Source organism: Thamnophis sirtalis, unplaced genomic scaffold (genome assembly GCF_051295495.1).
Source record: "Thamnophis sirtalis isolate CommonGarterSnake01/CBP01778 unplaced genomic scaffold, rThaSir2_p1.2 scaffold_1, whole genome shotgun sequence".
NCBI classification, from domain to species: Eukaryota; Metazoa; Chordata; class Lepidosauria; order Squamata; family Natricidae; genus Thamnophis; species Thamnophis sirtalis.
In genome coordinates this window covers 65,746,040-65,765,240 of record NW_028261381.1, presented here as the reverse complement: position 1 = coordinate 65,765,240, position 19,201 = coordinate 65,746,040, and the positions used below count along the sequence as shown (strand labels likewise).

At 39.5% G+C, this 19,201-nt stretch overlaps 1 protein-coding gene across 1 annotated transcript in view; it reads right to left on the bottom strand.

Annotated features, from left to right (window-relative positions):
* Positions 1-6,894: 6,894 nt before the first annotated feature.
* Positions 6,895-19,201, bottom strand: part of ZDHHC5 (zDHHC palmitoyltransferase 5) — a 70,694-nt gene continuing 58,387 nt past the window's right edge. The window contains exons 8-12 of the mRNA XM_014056938.2: positions 14,873-15,005; positions 14,347-14,470; positions 12,741-12,853; positions 9,392-10,281; positions 6,895-8,519 (exon numbers count right to left, since the gene is read on the bottom strand). Coding sequence (XP_013912413.2) covers positions 8,354-8,519; positions 9,392-10,281; positions 12,741-12,853; positions 14,347-14,470; positions 14,873-15,005 — 1,426 coding nt within the window. The 3' untranslated portion in view covers positions 6,895-8,353. The remainder of the gene's footprint in view (positions 8,520-9,391; positions 10,282-12,740; positions 12,854-14,346; positions 14,471-14,872; positions 15,006-19,201) is intronic.

Below are 19,201 nucleotides of genomic sequence, written 5' to 3'. Positions count from 1 at the left end.
GCCATTCTGTGGGAACTGTACCTGCCCAAAGTACAGTAATTTAGAATCAGCAATGAAAGCATTTCTAGCTGTTACACTTTTATAGAGAAACTATATTGTGTTACAAATTTTGAAAATGGAGTAGTATCTCTTACAATTGGTTTCTGATATGAAACTTTCTGCAGATGTCTGTTGTTTTCTACAGCACAATTTTTTCCTTAGTATAATCTTCTTCTATTATGTTGTTGTTTTGATCATCTCTCATCTGCTCATTCAACATTTCTGAAAATAATTTTTCTCATGTATAAATTTCATAGGTGTGCCTGCACAAAAATCATAATACCAATTTCTGACTTCATTTTTTAAAATTAAGGTGCATCCATAATGAAAAAAGTAGAATCAGTAGATAAACATAATTTTGTCTATTAAGTATCCAAAATTATCTGGAAATTTACACATCCCCCTTTTAAAAATCAGTTTGACTTTAATCATAGGTTACCTTTACATGCCACTTGTAAACTATTCTATATAATATATAATGTAATATATTTTCATCAAAATATGTAGAAAATAAAATGAGAACAGCCATGCAAAAAAAAATCCATTTGAAATAATTTATAGTTACATTCTGTTTAGGTGGAAAACATACTGCTCTCTATATAGCCATAATGTTTGATCAAGTAGAAAATACATTAAAAAGTAGCAAATGGAATGGAGAAGTATTATAAACTTTTGCACTTAAAGGCATTTAAATATTTGTTGAATTATTTTGCTCTATTAATTATTTTGAATTGGTAAATGTTTAAGAGCAGAATTTCAGATGAAAGAGTGGAATTTCAGTTTACTGCGAAGAGTTTCAGTTTTGAGATCAGACATTTTTAATTAGGAGTGATTCCTTAAATCATTAAAGAATTTCACTCTAGCTTGAAGTTTAGTTATTTAATGAAATTAATCATTAATCAAATTCAAGTTCCCATATTTCATGCTTTCTAGGATGACACTAAATTAAATATATAAGGATGATGAAATAATATGACACATTTGTCAGGATTAGTTCCAGTGGAATTTTAATAAGACAGTGATCTGTCTTTTCAAGAAACCAATGTTGAACTGAATTGTATTGGTTTAGCAGTTTACCAGTTCTCAATCTTAGGGAAAGTTATAGAGAAGGTAATCTGGCTACAGCTTTAGAAGGCCCTGGAAGAAATAAATTGTCTGGATTTCTTTCAATCAGGTTTCAGGCCTGGGCACAATATTGAAATAGCATTGACTGTACTTGTGGGTGACCTCTGGGGGCGTGGGCTGGCCTTTCTTGAGTTGGTGGGTTTTGGTACCACTGGGCCTTCTGGACCAACTCAAGGGGTTGGGAATGAGGAGCATAGTATTTAATAACTCTCCTTCCTTTCTTCAAGCTTACTTCCAATCTGGAGAATGGGGAAAAGATTGAGCCATAGATTGCTGATATATGGAGTGCCTCCATGAATGACATTCTTTGTATTTCCTATTTAACACAGAGTTATGAAGCTTTTGGACAAGGTCAGGGATTGGGTTGGTATCATCAGCATCAGTAGTGGGTTGTCAATTTTTTTTACTACTGGTTCAGGCATGCTCCTGCATGTGTGCGTTTTGCACAAGCGCAAAGCATCCGGGTGGGTGGGTGCAGCCTCCTGATGCCGCTAATACCGGTTCAGCTGATCCGGGCTGAACCGGGACCAACCCATCTCTGATCACCATGCTGATGATTGCCAGTTGTTTATCTCAACGTATGTATGTATGTATGTATGTATGTATGTATGTATGTATGTATGTATGTATGTATGTATATCGTCACTTACCTCACTAATGCAACTATGGATAGCTAGTAAGTTTTAAAATACAATATAAAATTACCTATCATGACCAACTAAAGCACCTAGCTGCCAAAGATATTATATACCAATAGAGGCTGCCCTACTGTTCTGACCCCATGCCTGGGAAACAGCAAAATCTTCAAAGCTTTCCAACAGATGGTTGGAGTCAGGGCCAACCTACAGTATATGCTGGCAGTATGTTCCAGAAGGCTCAAGCAGTTCTGGATAAGGCATGCTTCCAGGGTCCAGCTATACAACAATCCCTTGATCGTAAGAATTCAGAGCATGCCTATCTTGTCCAAACTAATGGGATGGGTAGAAGCAAGGCAGTCTTCCAAGTCTCTTGGCATCATGCCATCTAGGGTTTTGTAGGTAGTAACCAGCACCCTAGCAGCATAGAGTTAACATAGCTCACAGAAAAACGGTGCAACATGGTGTAATGATTTGATACATGGCCATAGCATGGCTCATTTATAATTGTCCATGCAACCACATTTTGGACCAATTGCAGTTTCTGGATATTCTTCATGAGCAGATTTATGTATATGGCACTGCAGTAATTCACTTGGAAAGTGACCAGAGCATGAGTGACTAGACCCAGTGCCTCCTGATTCAGGAGAGATGCAATTAAGGTAGTTCAAATCCCTCCTGCCCTTCCCCCTTGCCATCACTATTCCCTACTCTTCAAACAGGAATTGTGAGCCAGGATAACCTGAAATTGTATACTGGTTCTGGAGTACTGCAACTATCCAGAACTACTATAAATATACAGTAGCAATAGATCAAATTCAAGAGGCCCTAAAATACAAAGCCATTCCATTTTGCTAGGGTTGAATTGAAGCCTGTTCTTCCAGATTCCCGTAGCCTCCAGTTACTGGAACCAAACCTTTACAGCAGAGGTGTCCAAATGTGGCAACTTTCAAAATTGTGGATTTCGGTTCCCAGAATTCTGGGAGTTGAAATCCATAAATCTTAAAACTGCTGAAGTTGGACACCTCTGCTTTACAGCGTTTGACTAGCAAAAGACAGAGATGCATACAGAGCATTATCAACATATTGATGATTCCTTACCTACCCTTCATGTAGATGTGAGGATAGAGTCGATCTCTAAAGCATCCAACACAAGAGACCCATGGAGCAAATGCATCCTCCCCATCAACAACTGACTTCAAAGGAGAAGCAACATCATTGTGCCCCCAACTCCTAACCCTTGGAACCAGAAAGATGTCTGTTGGTATCAAAATGCACTGAGACAAAGAAGAGCAAGGACAGCTGCACTTCCCCCATAGGTCATCCATGTGCTATTTTACTCTCATACTCTGGATTGAAACCAAGCTGAAACCGGTTTGGATAATCTGCTTCATCCATTGGCCTCTGAAGCTGCAAGATAGCCACCTTCTCAATAACTTTCCCTAAAAAGGGAAGGTTAATAACAGAAAATGAATCTACGGTCTCGGGATGGTTTCTGAAGAAAATAATGTAGGAACTGCCTCCTTGAGGATGCACCTCTCCTGGACAGCCTTGGCTAGCCAAGATCTATATTAATCTAATATCAAGGCAATTAAAGTTCAAGAAGTTGCATCAAGGTGGCTAAAGTTACAGCCCTTTAGCTAGGATATCCTTAATTCAACTCTATGGAGTCTGCACCAAAGCCAGAGTCCAATGTGAAATGAATTATCAGTATATGAATGCAGTGGCAGACTGAAAGAATCAAACAGGCTTAGGCTCAATACTAGAAAAGCCAAGTTGATTTGGGGGCTACCAGGCTTCAGAGAGATTTTGTTAGTTCTAGATGAATATGTAATACAAAGACAGAATTTGTGCACAATTCAAGAGTCCTTATATATGCCTAGCTCCCATTTGTCAGCTTCTGTGCAAAATAATATTGTGCTTGTTCCTGGACTGGGGTATTGTATTTAGTCACTCACATCTTCAGTATTTCTCATTTAGTCTACTTCAACATGCTGTCTACGAGACTGTCCAGAATGCAGCAGAACAACTATTTATGAGTACATCTCTGTACATTCATGTAACATAGCTACAGAGTTGCATTACCATGTTTCCCCGAAAATAAGGGGAAAATTATATTTTTTGTTCTAAAAGATGCATTAGGGCTTATTTTCCAGAAATACAGTACTAAATGCATCCACCTGAATGACGATTTTAACTGGGGCTTATTTTTGGGGTGGGGCTTATATTACAAACATCTTGAAAAGTCATGGTATGGCTTATTTTCCAGTTGGGTCTTACTTTGGGGGAAACGCAGTATTTACCAATGGGCTTCTGGCTTCAGTTCAAGGTCTTAATAATCACCTATAAAACCCTGTTGGAACAGGATGGGTCATGAGTTTTTATGGGACTGCTTCTCCTGTAAGAACCAATAGGGTTTGCATTCTGTAGATCCCATAAAAATACATTATGGGATCCAATAGGGGTGTTTTCTATGGCAGCTCCTTCTCTGAAATTCAGTTGTCTCAACCCTTGACAATCTTTAAAAAGGATCTTAAGTTCTGATTCACTGGCTCATTTGTAAACATATGAGTTGGGCATCTTGCCCCACCATTATATGCTTTATTTTTCCCTTTGTTAGATGTCTTTAACCCTTGCTGATCACTCAGCCACCTAGGAAGTGGACAGTCATATCAATGAAATAATAAATTAGCAATTTTTTATTGTTCTGAAAGACAGTTCAAACTGTTATATTAGAAGACAAAATATATAACAATTTTATTGAATTTTAATGATCTTAAAAACTTAATAGCTTTTACAACATCATCTACTTTCATAGTTCCGTTTCTCTAGCCTGTGACATGGTCCAGTGCATTAAATAGGGTGGAAGCATTTTTATTGATTCTTGGTCAATCAAATTATACATGCACATTCCCTTCCTCTATGTTTCTGCAATCATTCACCAAATCATTCAAGGAAAATTCATTCCATTTTAGCACTTTTCTCTGTCTCACATTACCTAGTTAATCACTTTTTAAAGATGTCTGGTGAATGAGGTTATACAACGTTTGATTAACTCAAGTTCACATTTTTAGTATTCTGAGTGAATTTGGCTCTCAACAGAAATTGTGCTTTCAAAACCTGTTTTTTCATTTGCAATGTATCATTAGTTAACCCTTGGTTCAGAACTAAGGTTAAATTACACTAATAATCAGAAATTCCTAATCAAAAGATTTGCATGTTTTTCCAGGTGTAAATAGCCACAGTGGAATCAAAAATATGCCTGCACTGTAAGGAAACCTAATTATTTTTTATTTATGGCTCCAACAAAAATAGTTTAGCCCACACATTGTTTAAATTAGAAGATAAAATCTCACTGGTGTCAGTGGGAAGGCTGTACAGGTGTACAGTTAAGTCCTTGTCTTATGATGGCAAGTGGGACCAGAATTTCTGTTGAACAATGCAGCTGTTAAAGTATGACATCACTTAGGGATGGAAATCCCTAGTCACAGCTGATGTCATTAACTGAATCCCATGATCATTAAGTGAGGCAACTTCCTGCCGGTTCCCACAACCAAAGTCAGTAGGAAATCTGGCAGGAAAGGAAGTTGCAAGTCTCAGGCCTGCAGGGTGGAGGAAGGTGCAAGAGAATGTGCAAGGATATGGGGAGTGGTTGGGGAAGATACACTAGAGTCATACATGTGGGTTGAGAACAATGCATGAGTGGGTGAGAGGCACCCCGCAGATTGCATGTGCAAGAGGCACAGTGCTGATCATGGAGGGTGCATGGGGCACATCCAATGAGAGTCAAACAAGGGTGTGAAAGAATGCTAAGATGTGTGGGTCAGAGAAGGTGCATGGGTGGAGACTTATCCCAGAGACTTTGGACCTTCCCCGTCAACTTCACGACTGGCTCACAACTAGCAGAGCAGTTTGCAAATAGCAATTATGTGATCATGGAGTGCTTGGCAACCAGTTGTAAGTATGAACAGATTGACAAGCATCCAGATCATAAGAGCACAAATGGACGTGCTACTGACAGTCAGAACTCTACCGACTGGTTGAGGACTACTTGCAGTGTTTAAAGTGCCGCCACAGGATCAGAGAACTCCATACAGTATGCATTCATGTTCACCATCCATGAGCTGCCGTGGGGTGACTTTAGGACAAAACATTCACAAATTTGCTGGTGTGGATTCAGAGGAATGTAATACATATCACCTTGAGTTCCTGGAAAAAAGATAGGCCTTAAAGCAAGAAAGTTTTCACTGGCACCAAAAAAATAGACTGGGGGAGAAATTATAGATTCTTCCATAATCTTTTTTTGCTTCTCCCCTTTTCTACTGGGGTTGCTTAGTTTTATCCTCAACTTGATTTGGATTTGAAAAAATGCCTTCTAACCTTATGTCACAAGAGATTTGTTATTTGAATGTGCCATAAGACTCTTTGGTATTATCTCATTTGTATTCTAAAGTCTCAAAAACTTACTTGGGTGAGCAAGGTTCCTCTCCTACATATAAATTAGCATTATATTTTCCTAACAGAAATAACCTCTAAATAGGATTAGAGTCTGAAGTGAGGTGACACCAGACTTAATAATAAATTAGAGAAGTATCTTTATCAGTGTTTGACAGGTTTTCTCACTGGGAGTTAGAAAGGCATTTTTAGGCGTAGAGGGTGAATGGTCTTGTACCAAAGCTGCGTCCCCCAACCTAAATCCCTAATCATTATAATTAAGTGCTATGCTCTCTAGGGATGAATGTAATAAATCTAGAAACACTAAGCTGGCAAAACGTATTACCTGAAAAATACACATTAGGGGGCATAACCCCTGAGGCAATTAGAAACTAACTGAACCAAGATCTGTAATCTGGATTATAAATCCCGGGCTACATCATAATTGTGTAATTCTTGGGTTGTAAATGCTACAATGCATAGTCCTCACTTACCTGTTCAAGAAAACCATTTGAATTAGCAGAATGGTTGCAGTTAAAATGGTCAAACTCCAGAAGCTAGTGATCTACTGAACAATTCTGGGCCTACTGCTAGCAACACTGATGACCACCATCTACAATGTTCCAGTTAATAGAATAAAAACTACACAAGAATAGAGGAAGTGGCTCATTGTATTCTTTTATTCCTCATTTTAAAATGGCTAGTCATAATAAAAATAAAAGTGTGGCTTAACGGAGGCCACAGTTTAGATATTGCCGTAGAGAAAGATTCAGTAGAGACTTAGACTGTTGGATTCTTGGATTACTGATTTCTACTGACATGGGCTTTTACAAGTGATGAGAGATTTTTGGCATATGAAAAAATATTGCTTTTTGGTTAGTTTTTCTCTCTCTCTTCTTTCTCTTGCCCAGTTTGGGAATAAAGAACTGTGACACCACAAGTAATTCATATGGAGCATTTCATAAAAGCAAGGTAAAAAAACACAGGAAACCACTTGGGAGGATTTACCAAATGCAAATAATATCTCCACACAAGGGACTCAGGCCCATTGCTACCCTTTCATTTAGCACCTCAATCCAAGGCTGCAATGATACATAATGAGTATTTCACATGCTTCTTGGTTTAGAGAGAACAGTGTTTGCTCTCTGGGCATCATTCAAAAAGAGATCTGTCTGGATACTGAAAAAGTATGAACCAAAATTCTCCCCTAGTTTTCCTAAATCTTCCGAAATCTTCATGAAAAAAGAATATTTGTGGGAAAATTTTCAACACCAAAACCCAAAGATAATAGAAATGGTGCCTTCGTATGCTCCCTCCTGGAACAAATCCGGCTGCACATGCTTGGCCAGAGGCAGAGAAAACCAGGTCAGATCAAATGTTCTACTGGCATTTTTTCAGCCCTATTGGGGTAGTGGTATTCCAGTGGCTTTCACTGAAAGTGAACCAAATGGCTATTCTGCTCTATCCCACCTGATTCTCCGGAACGTGGTTTAGACGTGGTTTCCTCAGGCCCAGCTGATGAAGTTTTGACCAGGCTTGCCTCCCTTACTTATGGGTAGATATAATTTCTTTTTCTTTTTATATTTATATATTTATAGATATTTATATATACACACACCCAGTAACTCAGAAGAGGAAAAATATAGAATCCGTAGTAATAATAAAAAAAAATTAAAAATGATCAACCCCTACCGCACTAGGCGAGCGATTGCACAAGGTCCACAAGTTTTAACTGTTCTGTTGATAGCAAGACAGGCTACAGCCGGCACTCTCTTCTGTGCGAGGAGGCTGATACTAAGTCCTTCCCTTCACTCTCGGCAGTGTGCGACAAACTGCAGTCTCTTGGTGACTGAGAGGGAAGAGTGCAGGCTGTGGAGGTGAGCAAGGCCGAGATCCCATTGTAGTGTTTAGAAACTCTCTTTGATAGTTTAGTTTTAAAAGGTAATTTGTCCCCTCTGTTCTCCCCACCCACTGAAACCTGGATTTATTTCTTTATTTTTAAAAGTCCATGCATGTGATGGAGCAACCATTTGCTGAGCAACATCCAAGTCTCCTGCTCATCAGGGACAGGACGCTTGGAAATCAGCCAAAGAGGAGTAGACAGTGGGGAGATCAGCTCCTCATACAGAAATCTCATATGTGGTCCCCCCCACTCCAGAGACTTTCTTGACTCCTCCTCGAGTGGGACTGTTGAGAGGTGGCTGGCCAGGGATAGGTGAGGTTGAGCCCAGAGTCCTGGGCTGTCCATTAGACTTGCTGTAAGAGGGTCTCATCTGCACCTCGTCTCTGGGAAAAAGGAAGGATACAAGGGCATCAGGAAGTGAGCACTCATTCAATGGCAATGGAAATGGAGGATGCCTCACACGCAGATAGCTTAAGGGAAGGAAAATTTGGAATACATATTGGCATTGCCTGGGATGCAAAGGGAAATACAATAGCAGCAGATTGTCAGTCCACAAAGAACTGACAAGGCAGTAGAAATATTTTAGCGTCCTAAGACGATGAAGCTAAACACAGAAGAGAATAGGACTCTACACACTGGGAATTCCACATTTAGCCAAAATGCAGCACTGTATGGAAGGGATAAACGAAAGTATACTACAGACCAAGAAAGGGTTGCAGGAAAGGGCACATATATCAAAAGGACTATTTCTTATAACCTGTTCCATCTGCTTATTGAGTATGGTCTCAAAAGTATCATAAGAATACACAAGAAATAGGGAAGAGGAACACAGAAAAATAGGAAGATGGATTGTATCACTTATAGTGTTTTTATATATGAGGTAGTAATCAGGCAGGCAATATAAAGATTCAAGCATCTCATATGAAAGCCAATGACCATCTCACAGACCCACACAGCTCACAAAAAGGAATGTGATACTATGCAATGTACCCTGCATTATAGAGCTAAGGGTGAGGAAATGGATTGGTTCACACACTGGAGAATGGGAAGGAAAAGGGAGGGAAAGAAAGGGACAGACGAGAGCAGACACTATCTGTAGATCACTCCCAGCCGTTTCTTTCAGATGTTGCTGGAAGGAATCACAATTATCTTGGAATCCTTTGCCAGAGCAGTGGTGGGGCAGATCTAAATGTGGTTCATCCTCCACTAAGTCAAGGAACACTTAAAGAATGAGACAAGTGTCACTTGTACTTACTTTGGTGCCAGTAAAGGCTGCAAGGCCACCTCCTCAGTCTCTGGGACGACAGCCTGAAGCGACTGTTTTTGGCTGCTGTAAGACATAGATTTGCCCATGTGGGAGGATGAAAGCTGGTCTGGTGAGCCCAGTGCGCGCACTCTAAGTGCATGTGGTGCTTCTGGTTTTCCAAAGCGAGGTGCCACTGGGCGGGTGAGTGGGTTTTTGCCCAAAGGTGAACGTTTTGAATCGTCCGAAGAGGAACTTGTTCGTGGGGCATTGCTGGACCCTGGTGTGGATTGTATCCCAGAGTCCCCTAGGCCTGTATCTTCCTCTTTGGCCAGGGGCGGTGGCATAGATGACTGCTGTAGCAACTTCTCCCGTTCCTGCATAGAAGCCACAATATGGCGCGAAAGATTGTCATAGCGGACGGGTGAAGAATCACGAGGCTGCTGGTGCTTGGGTGAACCAGAGCTTGGAAAACGACTGTGCAAGTCAGCCTCCCGCTGTTGAGCAATGCGGGCTGAAAGAAAAGGAGAAGTGTATCCCATGAGCGGGTCTGGTTCTGAACCTGCCTGCACCGACTCAAAATCAGGGCTATCAGATGGTGTGAGAAGACTGTCATACGACAAACTCCCATTGCGTGTCTGGTTCACCAAGCTCTTGTAAGATGTGGAAGTAGTGCCTTCGGAGCGGATTGACTGAAGATGGCCCATTTCAAAGCCTGTGCCTTGAGCTGACTTGAGGCTGGAAGAGCGGGAACCACTGGATAGAGGATCAAAATGGAAACTCTTGCCAAAGGTGGGTGATCGAAAACTTTCTGGTTCCAAACTTGGTTCAGAGCGGTAGCTGGGGTTTCGGCTGCTTTCAACAATAGGTGTTGGCTCCTTCAAACTGTCTCCTCGACTTAGCTGTTATAGGGAACAAAAGATAAATAAAATAATCATTCGATAGCTTCCTAGGCTCTGCGTAAGAACTGAAAAAGAAAGTATGTTATCTGCTTCTTCAAGGCATCCTATGGGCACATCAGAAGGAAAATAATTTTCTCAATAGAGAGATTGAAAATTTGCAAGTTATTCAAGCTACACATTATAGTAATTCACTTACTGAAAACCAGCATAATGTGACACAAGCCTGAATATGGATCTAGGATACATATATTTAAATTCTACCTCAGCTATAAATGCTGTGGATGAGATGGGTTCGTTTATATTTCTAAGCCGTCTGCTATAATTATTTAATCAATTCATAGGGCATCCAAATTGTATGTTAAGCCAGAATGCAATAATTTTTTACAAAACTGTTAAATACATAATAAATCATACAACAGCTTAACGTATTTTGTTGTGGCCTGACAGATAGTGAGGAGGTTGGGGAGAAACATGGGCCAGTCCTGAGTCTGGAGAAGGCTTTCACAAGTGCTCTGCGTTGCAGGCAGAGATGAGGCCAGGGCTGTCTGACAGTTATCAGCTACTTTCAGAGTTGGACATCAGTGGGGCAGAAAAACAGCTGGAGCCTGTTCCCAGTGTGCGCATGCGCAGAGCTGACACAAGAAGTGAACAGCTAAGGAACAAGGGTCGACTCAGGAGTAAAGCCACAAGTAGACGGTGAATGGCTCCTCTCATAGGGAATAAAGAGGAGCAAAAAGGGAGTGGAGTTTGCAGGAGACAATTAGTTCAATTAATTAGGGTGATGTTCTGTTCCTGACTTCTTGCCAAGTATTGTCTGCTACAGAGTGGCATTTGGAAGATATCAGCCTAGCAGCTCTCCAAGCCTGATAAAGGTCTGTAGTTGTGAAATCTGTTGAAATACTGTTGGCTGGGACTTTGCTGGAGAGGAATTAACTTTAAACTAAATAAAAGGGGTTTTATCAGGACGAGGAGTCAACTTCGTGCTTTTGAGAAGCCTAGGTCAGAACATATTTCAAATGTTTTACATAGCTAATCTGAAGATGAGACATCCTATATTACCATTTGGGTGGAGGAGAAGATGGAAGAAAAGGGATGAGTGGACAATTAGGGGAGCAAAACTATGGAAATATAAAATACATTTTGGCTGCTACAGCCGAATTGCCTAATTTGGCTTTTGATGCAATCACGTAAACATAAATTTAAACTTGAGAAGGCAATGATTCTATAGTTGACAACAGCTGAAATTTTGTTAGATTTGTTTGTTAGATTTCTATCCCACTTTCATTCAGAAGCTTAAGGCGGACAGACAAGGTTTCCTCTTCCTTGGAAGTAAACTGCTAGAATTTAGTAGAATTTCCTTTTGATTTGCAGGAGTCACTATAAAAAGACCAACTTTAACAATATCACAATATTCCTGCTATTTTTTTCCTGCACATGTTAATGCAATTAACCCTCTTAAGGTTACTTATATGTAACACTTCGGGCAGTTTAGGTCACATGCAAGATACTGCAAACTAAAAATAGGAAGGAATGTTGGTAAATAGCTTTCCCATTGCCCTTACTTGTCAAAAGGATAGAAAAAATGATCACATGACCCCAGAAGAATGCAACTATCATAAATATGAGTCAGTTGCTAAGCGTATGAATTTTGATCACATGACCATGGGGATGCTGCAATGGTCATAAATGTGAAAAATGATCACAACTCACTCTTATGAGCCATGGGGGCACAGTGATTAGAGTGCAGTACTGCAGTCTACTTATACTGACTGCCAGGTGCTCAGCCTTCCATCCTTCTGAGGTGGGTAAAATGAGGCCCCAGATTGTTGGGGGCAATAGGCTGACTCTGTAAACTGCTTAGAGAGGGCTGTAAAGCACTATGGAGCGGTATAAAAGTCGAAATTTTATTGCTATTTCAGGGCCATTGTTACTTTGAACGGTCATTAAATAAACTATTGTTAAGTTGAGGACTACTTGTAAATATTTTTTTAGAATTCTGTATTTCTGGCATAAGAGTAAGTATTTTATAGAGCAGCAATGAGCATAAATATCTCTGGAAAATTTTAATGAATGCTCTCCAAAATGGAATGATTAAGCAAGTCTACTTCTCAGTTCTAATTAGATTAACAGTCCTGTTCTGAAATAAGAATCATATTTATATATGTAAAGTATTCCCCCTATACATTATTCAACAGATGACTTTCGATTCCTTGATCCATCATTTTTTCATCTGCTCCAATTAGTAGGTCTCAGAGCTCTAGCTTAAAGGCAGATCCAACAAGTCTGAAGTCTGACACACACACACACACACACACACACACACACACACACACACTTTAGTAAAATGTACATCAATCCAATTAAGGCATTATAGTCTCAAACCAAATTCCCTTTCCAACACCTCCCCCTGTATGTTCAGCTACCACAGTCTATTCTTCCTGGTAAGCAAGCTTATTTACCTTGGCACTGGTGGAGTGAGGCATTGCAGCTGAAGCACTGCTGCTACTATAGCCAGGTCGATACTTATACATGGTTGGAGTTGGAGGGCTGTCCTTACTTAGCAAACTGCTATCTGTAAAGAGAAAAGGAAAACAATGTTGATGTCCCAGTTGTTTCAACGTCACCCTTGAATCCTTGTCTCAAGTGCCATAGATAGCAAATGATTGAACTGTGAGAACCAAGTTACAGTAATCTCTCCTGAAGGTTAAGGAATCAACCAGGAACTAAAACGTGCACAAAGAGTGGAGATAAAAACAGGGTAACAGGAACGTTTTCCTTTCTATGAGATCACATCATAGATTGCAATTATAATGCAAATGCATACATTTTCAAAAAAACAACAACACATAAAGTGCTTGAAAACTGAAAAATTACAGGAGAAAAAAAAAGAATAATGTATGGCTATAATAACTAAATTTCACACACACATAGACACTCTTTGGGTTATATAAATGCATTAGAAATATTTATTTGTTTATCTGTCATGCCCTTCAATATTATATTTCTCTCTGTCCCTCAGTTTTCAGCATTGCTGGATAGGAGGCAGTAATACTGATCTGAGAACTCAAATGAAAACCTGCAAAACAAAGTGATGAATACATCCACTCATATTTTCCTATATATTATTATTAAACACACAGATGCATAATATAGACCAAATAACAACTAAGATCATATCTTCAATTTACTACAACAATTGAGCCCATAATTTTTTTTAAAGTTATGTTATGTTGCTACCGTGTTGCCCTGAAAATAAGACAGGGTCTTATTTTATTTTGACCCCTGAAATCAGCATTTGGTCTTGTTTTCGGGGAAGTCTTATTATTTTTGAGGTGCAGGAGGCTGGTCACCTCATGGCTGCTACGGTGTTGCAATATTTTTGGGGAGGGCTTATTTCAGCACATGCACTTAAAAGCCCGATTTGGCTTATTGTCTTTGGGGGGGGGGGGGGGTGTCTTATTTTCAGGAAAACAGGGTATGTTATGTTATATAAATTGTTGTTGTCATAAATCAAATCTCCACCTGACTGAACTTGATTTTACATCTGGTTTTATGACAGTCGCTAAATGAATTAAATGGTATTAAATGGTAAATGGTTATTAAGCAATCATGTGGCTGCTAGTATGAATTCAGATTGTCCAATGGGTGTTTTTTGATGGAAAATGGCAAAAAACTGTCACAAAATGCAATGTGACCATGGGATCCTGCAATCTGTCATAAATGAGATGTTTGCTCTCAATCATCAATGCAATCATGTGACTGCAAGGGCGACAGTCATAGTTGAGGACATTTGAGGTCTTAATTCTTTTTCTTTTGAGTGTGGCTATTGGAATTTAATTTTCATGTGTGCCATTGTGTACACAGAAAAGTGACAATAAAGATTGTCTTGTCTTATCAGACCTTGCCTCAGCAGCATTATCAGCTGACCCACTAATTACTTCAAAACTAATCATTACGTTTTAAGTTCAATAGCCTGGTTTTGCAGTGATGCAGACGGTATTTCCCTGATACAGACAATCACCCAGGCGCATAACTGACTGTGTCATTCAAGCAAATCCCTCTTACCCTCATTGGTGGCCAGGGTTAAATGTGTCCTCAGACCTGTATAGCGGCTGAGGTCTGGTTTGGGTGGCGGTGGTGGTTCAGCATCAGCAGATTGGCTCTCTGTTACTTCAAGGCTTCCTTTGGACTGCGGATGAAAAAAAGGAAAGCACACTGGTACAATTGGAAAAATGGCAGGAATCAATGTTATGAATATTGTCCTTGGTTGGATATACGTGGAATGCTCTTAAAATGACTAATTACTCCTCCAGCATTTCCACAAATGTTTTTGTAAACTGTATATGTATCTGTTGCTGGATGAGAAGTGAAAAGCAAAAACTAAATGATCTAAGACACAACTTTTATGTTGTATTGGTTACACAAAAAGGAAATGTAAGTTCAAGTTCAATGCCTGGAAAAGCAGAAGCAAGGAGTGACATTACTAAGAAACAATGCCTAAAGTAATCATTTGATAACTATTCACAGGCTGCCGAAACCCCGAGAATAATTTGAAGCCACTGCTTGTGCAGCATTTTCATTTCTTCCTCACCTTTGTTCTCTTCAGTTCAGCCTGGATACCATTATCCATTATCTTCATAGCAACCTGTCCGTCTGATATTTCTGGCCGTAAGAATGGAGGCCTCACTAATACAGTCTGTTCTCCCTTTGGCCGCCCAAGATACCTAATAAAAAGTGAAAAAGGATTTAAGTATTGTATAGTAAGATAGTGCTTTTAGTAAATTATTTATTTACCTGGCTTAGCAAGGCAATGTAATGTCAGAATAAGGTTTGAAATACATACATTTTGCAATTTGAAGACATTTGTATATAGGCAGACCAGTCATTTATCAACTATCAGAATTACAACAGCTGCCATAAAATGTGCCCAGCCCCAGGGCTTTTTGACAGTTCATGGCAAAAACTGCTTGTTTGGCAGATTGAGTTAACACTTGGCATCAGTTACCCACGCCCTGCTGTGCACACTCCATACCTCACCAGCCACCTGCAGAAAACTCTTGCTCCCTCTTCCACCCAATAGCAGCTCTTATCTACTTGCTGGCAAGTCACCTGGGACTTGCAATTTCCTCTTGGCTTCCCTTGGCTGAGTTTATTGTTTGAAGCTGGCAGAAAGTTGAGAGAAGACACTCACTTAAAGACCCATGATCTTTCTGTTGCCATCTTAATGATGGGATTGCTGTTGCTAAGTGATATGGTCACATGATATTGCCTTTATGACCATATCACTTAGTGACAGAAATTTCAGTACAACTGCTATGGCAACTCGAGGATTATCTTAATATTGTTTTAAAGATGTAGAAAATGATAGTAATCTATTAAATTTATATGCTGCCGGATTCCTAGCTGTACTGGTAGTTTACAGTTGTTAATTTTTTTTAGAAACAAAGAATAGTACAAAAGCACAAAAACAAAGGAACCAAGGTAGACAAAAAAAAAAAAAAAAAAACCACCCCGAAACTAAACTTCGCAGTTTCTAGAAGTAACTAGAAGTAATGAAGAAAGTAACAGATAAAATGCCTGCTATATAAAATTACCTTGTAATTCCAATAAAGGAATAACATACAAAACAGGATTACACAATAGGAAATGTGTTTTAACCTTTTGTCCTTCCTTCCTTTTGTAATTGATCTTCTGGAAATACATTGCTTTTCTGCACAATAGTTTATTTTAATATTTTATAAATGTGAAGAAATGAATACATGGAACTTTAGTATTGTTAGGCGGGGAAATGTAGTAACTGTAGATTCTGATTCAGTACAAAGTAGATGGGTGCAGAAAAATAATCTAAATACAGCTGCCCAGTTAAGCAACAAAATCATATGCCTACAGAAAGCTGCACTGTCCTAATATATTTTAGATAGTGACAGAGGTTGAAAGGGAAACTTGGTTTTATGGTAACTCATACAGTCTTCCTCTTTAATCATGCACAAAAATGTAACCAGTAAAAAAACAAGTTGCAACTGGAGGCCTGAGTAATAATATCACATATTTTTTAATTTGGAGCTAATTAGTGTTCCTTATTATCTAACGTGAGAGCCAGTGAATGCAGTTAAGGCATCAGGCGAAAAACTAAGAAGCTGAGTTCTAGTTCCATCTTAGGCATGAAGCTAGCTTGGTGATCTTGAGCCGGTCATCTTCTCTCAGCCTGAGGAAGCAACAGCAAACACTTCTGAAAAGCCTTGCCAAGAAAACTGCAGAGACTTATCCAGACAGTCTGGGAACTGGACATGACTGAATGGAGACTAATATAAATCAGAAAGGTATTTTTTTCCCAAAGAAGCAGAATGCTCGGAGCAGCAATTCATCTTCTGCTCCAGGAAAGTCTTAGTTTAGATGACCAGAATTTAGTTCCATTCATTAATTTGGGAAACAGGCCACAGGCACTTTGAAAGAGATCACTCAGTCAGCCTTTATACCAAATTAACACTCCTACATCTTTAGATACTGATCAGCATGCACCCCTTGCAATCTATAAGGGAGAGGAAAAATACAGCTGCTCTGTCAAACATCAGTTTCCCCAGGGAGAACCAGAGATCCTAATTCAGGAAAACAAATATGTGATAGGCATCACTGAAACTTGGTTGGATAATGCTTATGATTCATGCACAACATGGGAAGGGTGTAATTTATTCAAAAGAAGCAGACTGAATAGAAAGGGTGGTGGGCGTTGCACTGTGCATGAAGAAAAAGAATACATTGAACAAAAATTTGGCAAAGAATGGAAATCCTATAAAAAGTATCTGGGTAACAATACAAAGAAAAAGAGAAAGAAAAGTGACACCACTGTGGGAGTTTTTCACAGACCACCTGGGTAGAGAGGAGAAATGGATGAGGCCTTTCCATATCAGATAATCAGGCTTTCACAAAGGCATGCAACAGGGATAATAGGGGGTTTCAATTAGGTCTAATAAATTCTTATCTCTTGCTGATAATTTTGTCAAAAAGTAGAAGAAAGAGCAAGCTTCTTTCTGTTATTGTGGATTTAATCACAACCAACAGGAAGAATTGGTTGACAAGATGAAGGTAGCTGGTACCTCTTGTGAAAACAAACATGAAAATGGTAAGTGAGCACCTGTCTACCCTAGACAAGTTCAAATCACCAGGACCGGATGGATTACACCCCAGGGTTCTGAAGGAACTGGCAGATGAGATCTCAGAACTACTGAACTATATCTTTTAGAGATCCTGGAGCAGCGGGGAACTGCCAGAGGACTGGAAAAGAGCTGATGTGGTTCCCATCTTCAAAAAAAGGAAACAAAAATAGATCCAAGAAACTACAGACTTATCAGCCTGACCTCAATACCAAGAAAGATTCTGGAAAAGATAATCAAGCAATGAATTAGCGAACACCTAGAAATAAACAAAGTAATAGCGAAAAGAAAACATGGCTTTGTCAAAAACAGATCATGCCAGACTAATCTTATTGCATTATTTCACAAAGTGACAAAATTAGTGGACCAGAAGAATGCCGTCAATATAGTTTACTTGGACTTCAGTAAGGCATTTGACAAGGTAGACAATAACCTACTACCAGATAAAGTAGAAGAATGTGGGTTAAACAGCATCACTACCAGATGGATTCGTAACTGGTTGATCAACCACACTCAACTTGTAGTCTTCAATGGAACTGCATCTACATGGAGGGAAGTATGCAGTGGAGTACCCCAAGGTTCTGTTTTAGGCCCAGTACTCTTCAACATCTTCATCAATGATTTGGATGTGGGAATAAATGAGGAACTCATCAAATTTGCAGAATTTGCCAAGCTGGCAGGAATAGCCAACACTCCAGAAAGGCTTAAGATACAGAAGGATCTTGACAAACTTGAACATTGGGCACTAATAAAATGAAATTCAATGGTGAAAAGAGTAAGGTTCTACATTTAGGCAAGAAAAACGAAATGCACAGGTATAGTATAGGTGGTACCTTGCTCAATAGTAGTAACTGTGAGAGGGATCTTGGAGTCCTAGTGGGCAACCATTTAAATATGAGCCAGCAGTGTGCAGCAGCTGCCAAAAAAGCCAATACAGTTCTAGGCTACATAAACAGAGGGACAGAATCAAGATCACGTGAAGTGTTAATACCACTTTATAATGCCTTGGTAAGGCTACACTTGGAATACTGCATTCAGGTTTGGTCACCACGATGTAGAAAAGATGTGGAGACTCTAGAAAGAGTGCAGAGAAGAGCAACAAAGATGATTAGGGGACTGGAAACTAAAACATATGAAGAACAGTTGCAGGAAGTGGGTATGTCTAGTTTAATGAAAAGAAGGACTAGGGGAAACATGATAGCAGTATTCCAATATCTCAGGGGTTGCCACAAAGAAGAGTCAAACTATTCTCCAAAGCACCTGAGGGTAGAACAAGAAGCAATGGGTGGAAACTAATCAAGGAGAGAAGCAACTTAGAACTGAGGAGAAATTTCCTGACAATTAGAACAATTAATCAGTGGAATAACTTGCCTCCAGAAGTTTTGAATGCTCCAACATTGGAAGTCTTTAAGAAGATGTTGGATAGCCATTTGTCTGAAATGGTATAGGGTTTCCTGCCTAGGCAGGGGGTTGGACTAGAAGCCCTCCAAGATCCCTTCCAACTCTGCTATTGTATTGTATGTTATCCTTTATTTGTGATAGCCAGAAAAGAAAGAACTGAGAAGAGTCAGACTGCATACTATACCAAGGTATTAAATAAATTACAGGTAGTCTTTGACTTATGGCAATTGAATCCAAAATTTATGTAACTAAATGAGACTGTTGTTAAGTGAGTTGTGTCCCATTTTACAACCTTTCTTGCCAGGGTTGTTAAGTGAGTCATTGCATTTGCTAAGTTAGTAACATGGTTGTTAAGCGAAACTGGCTTC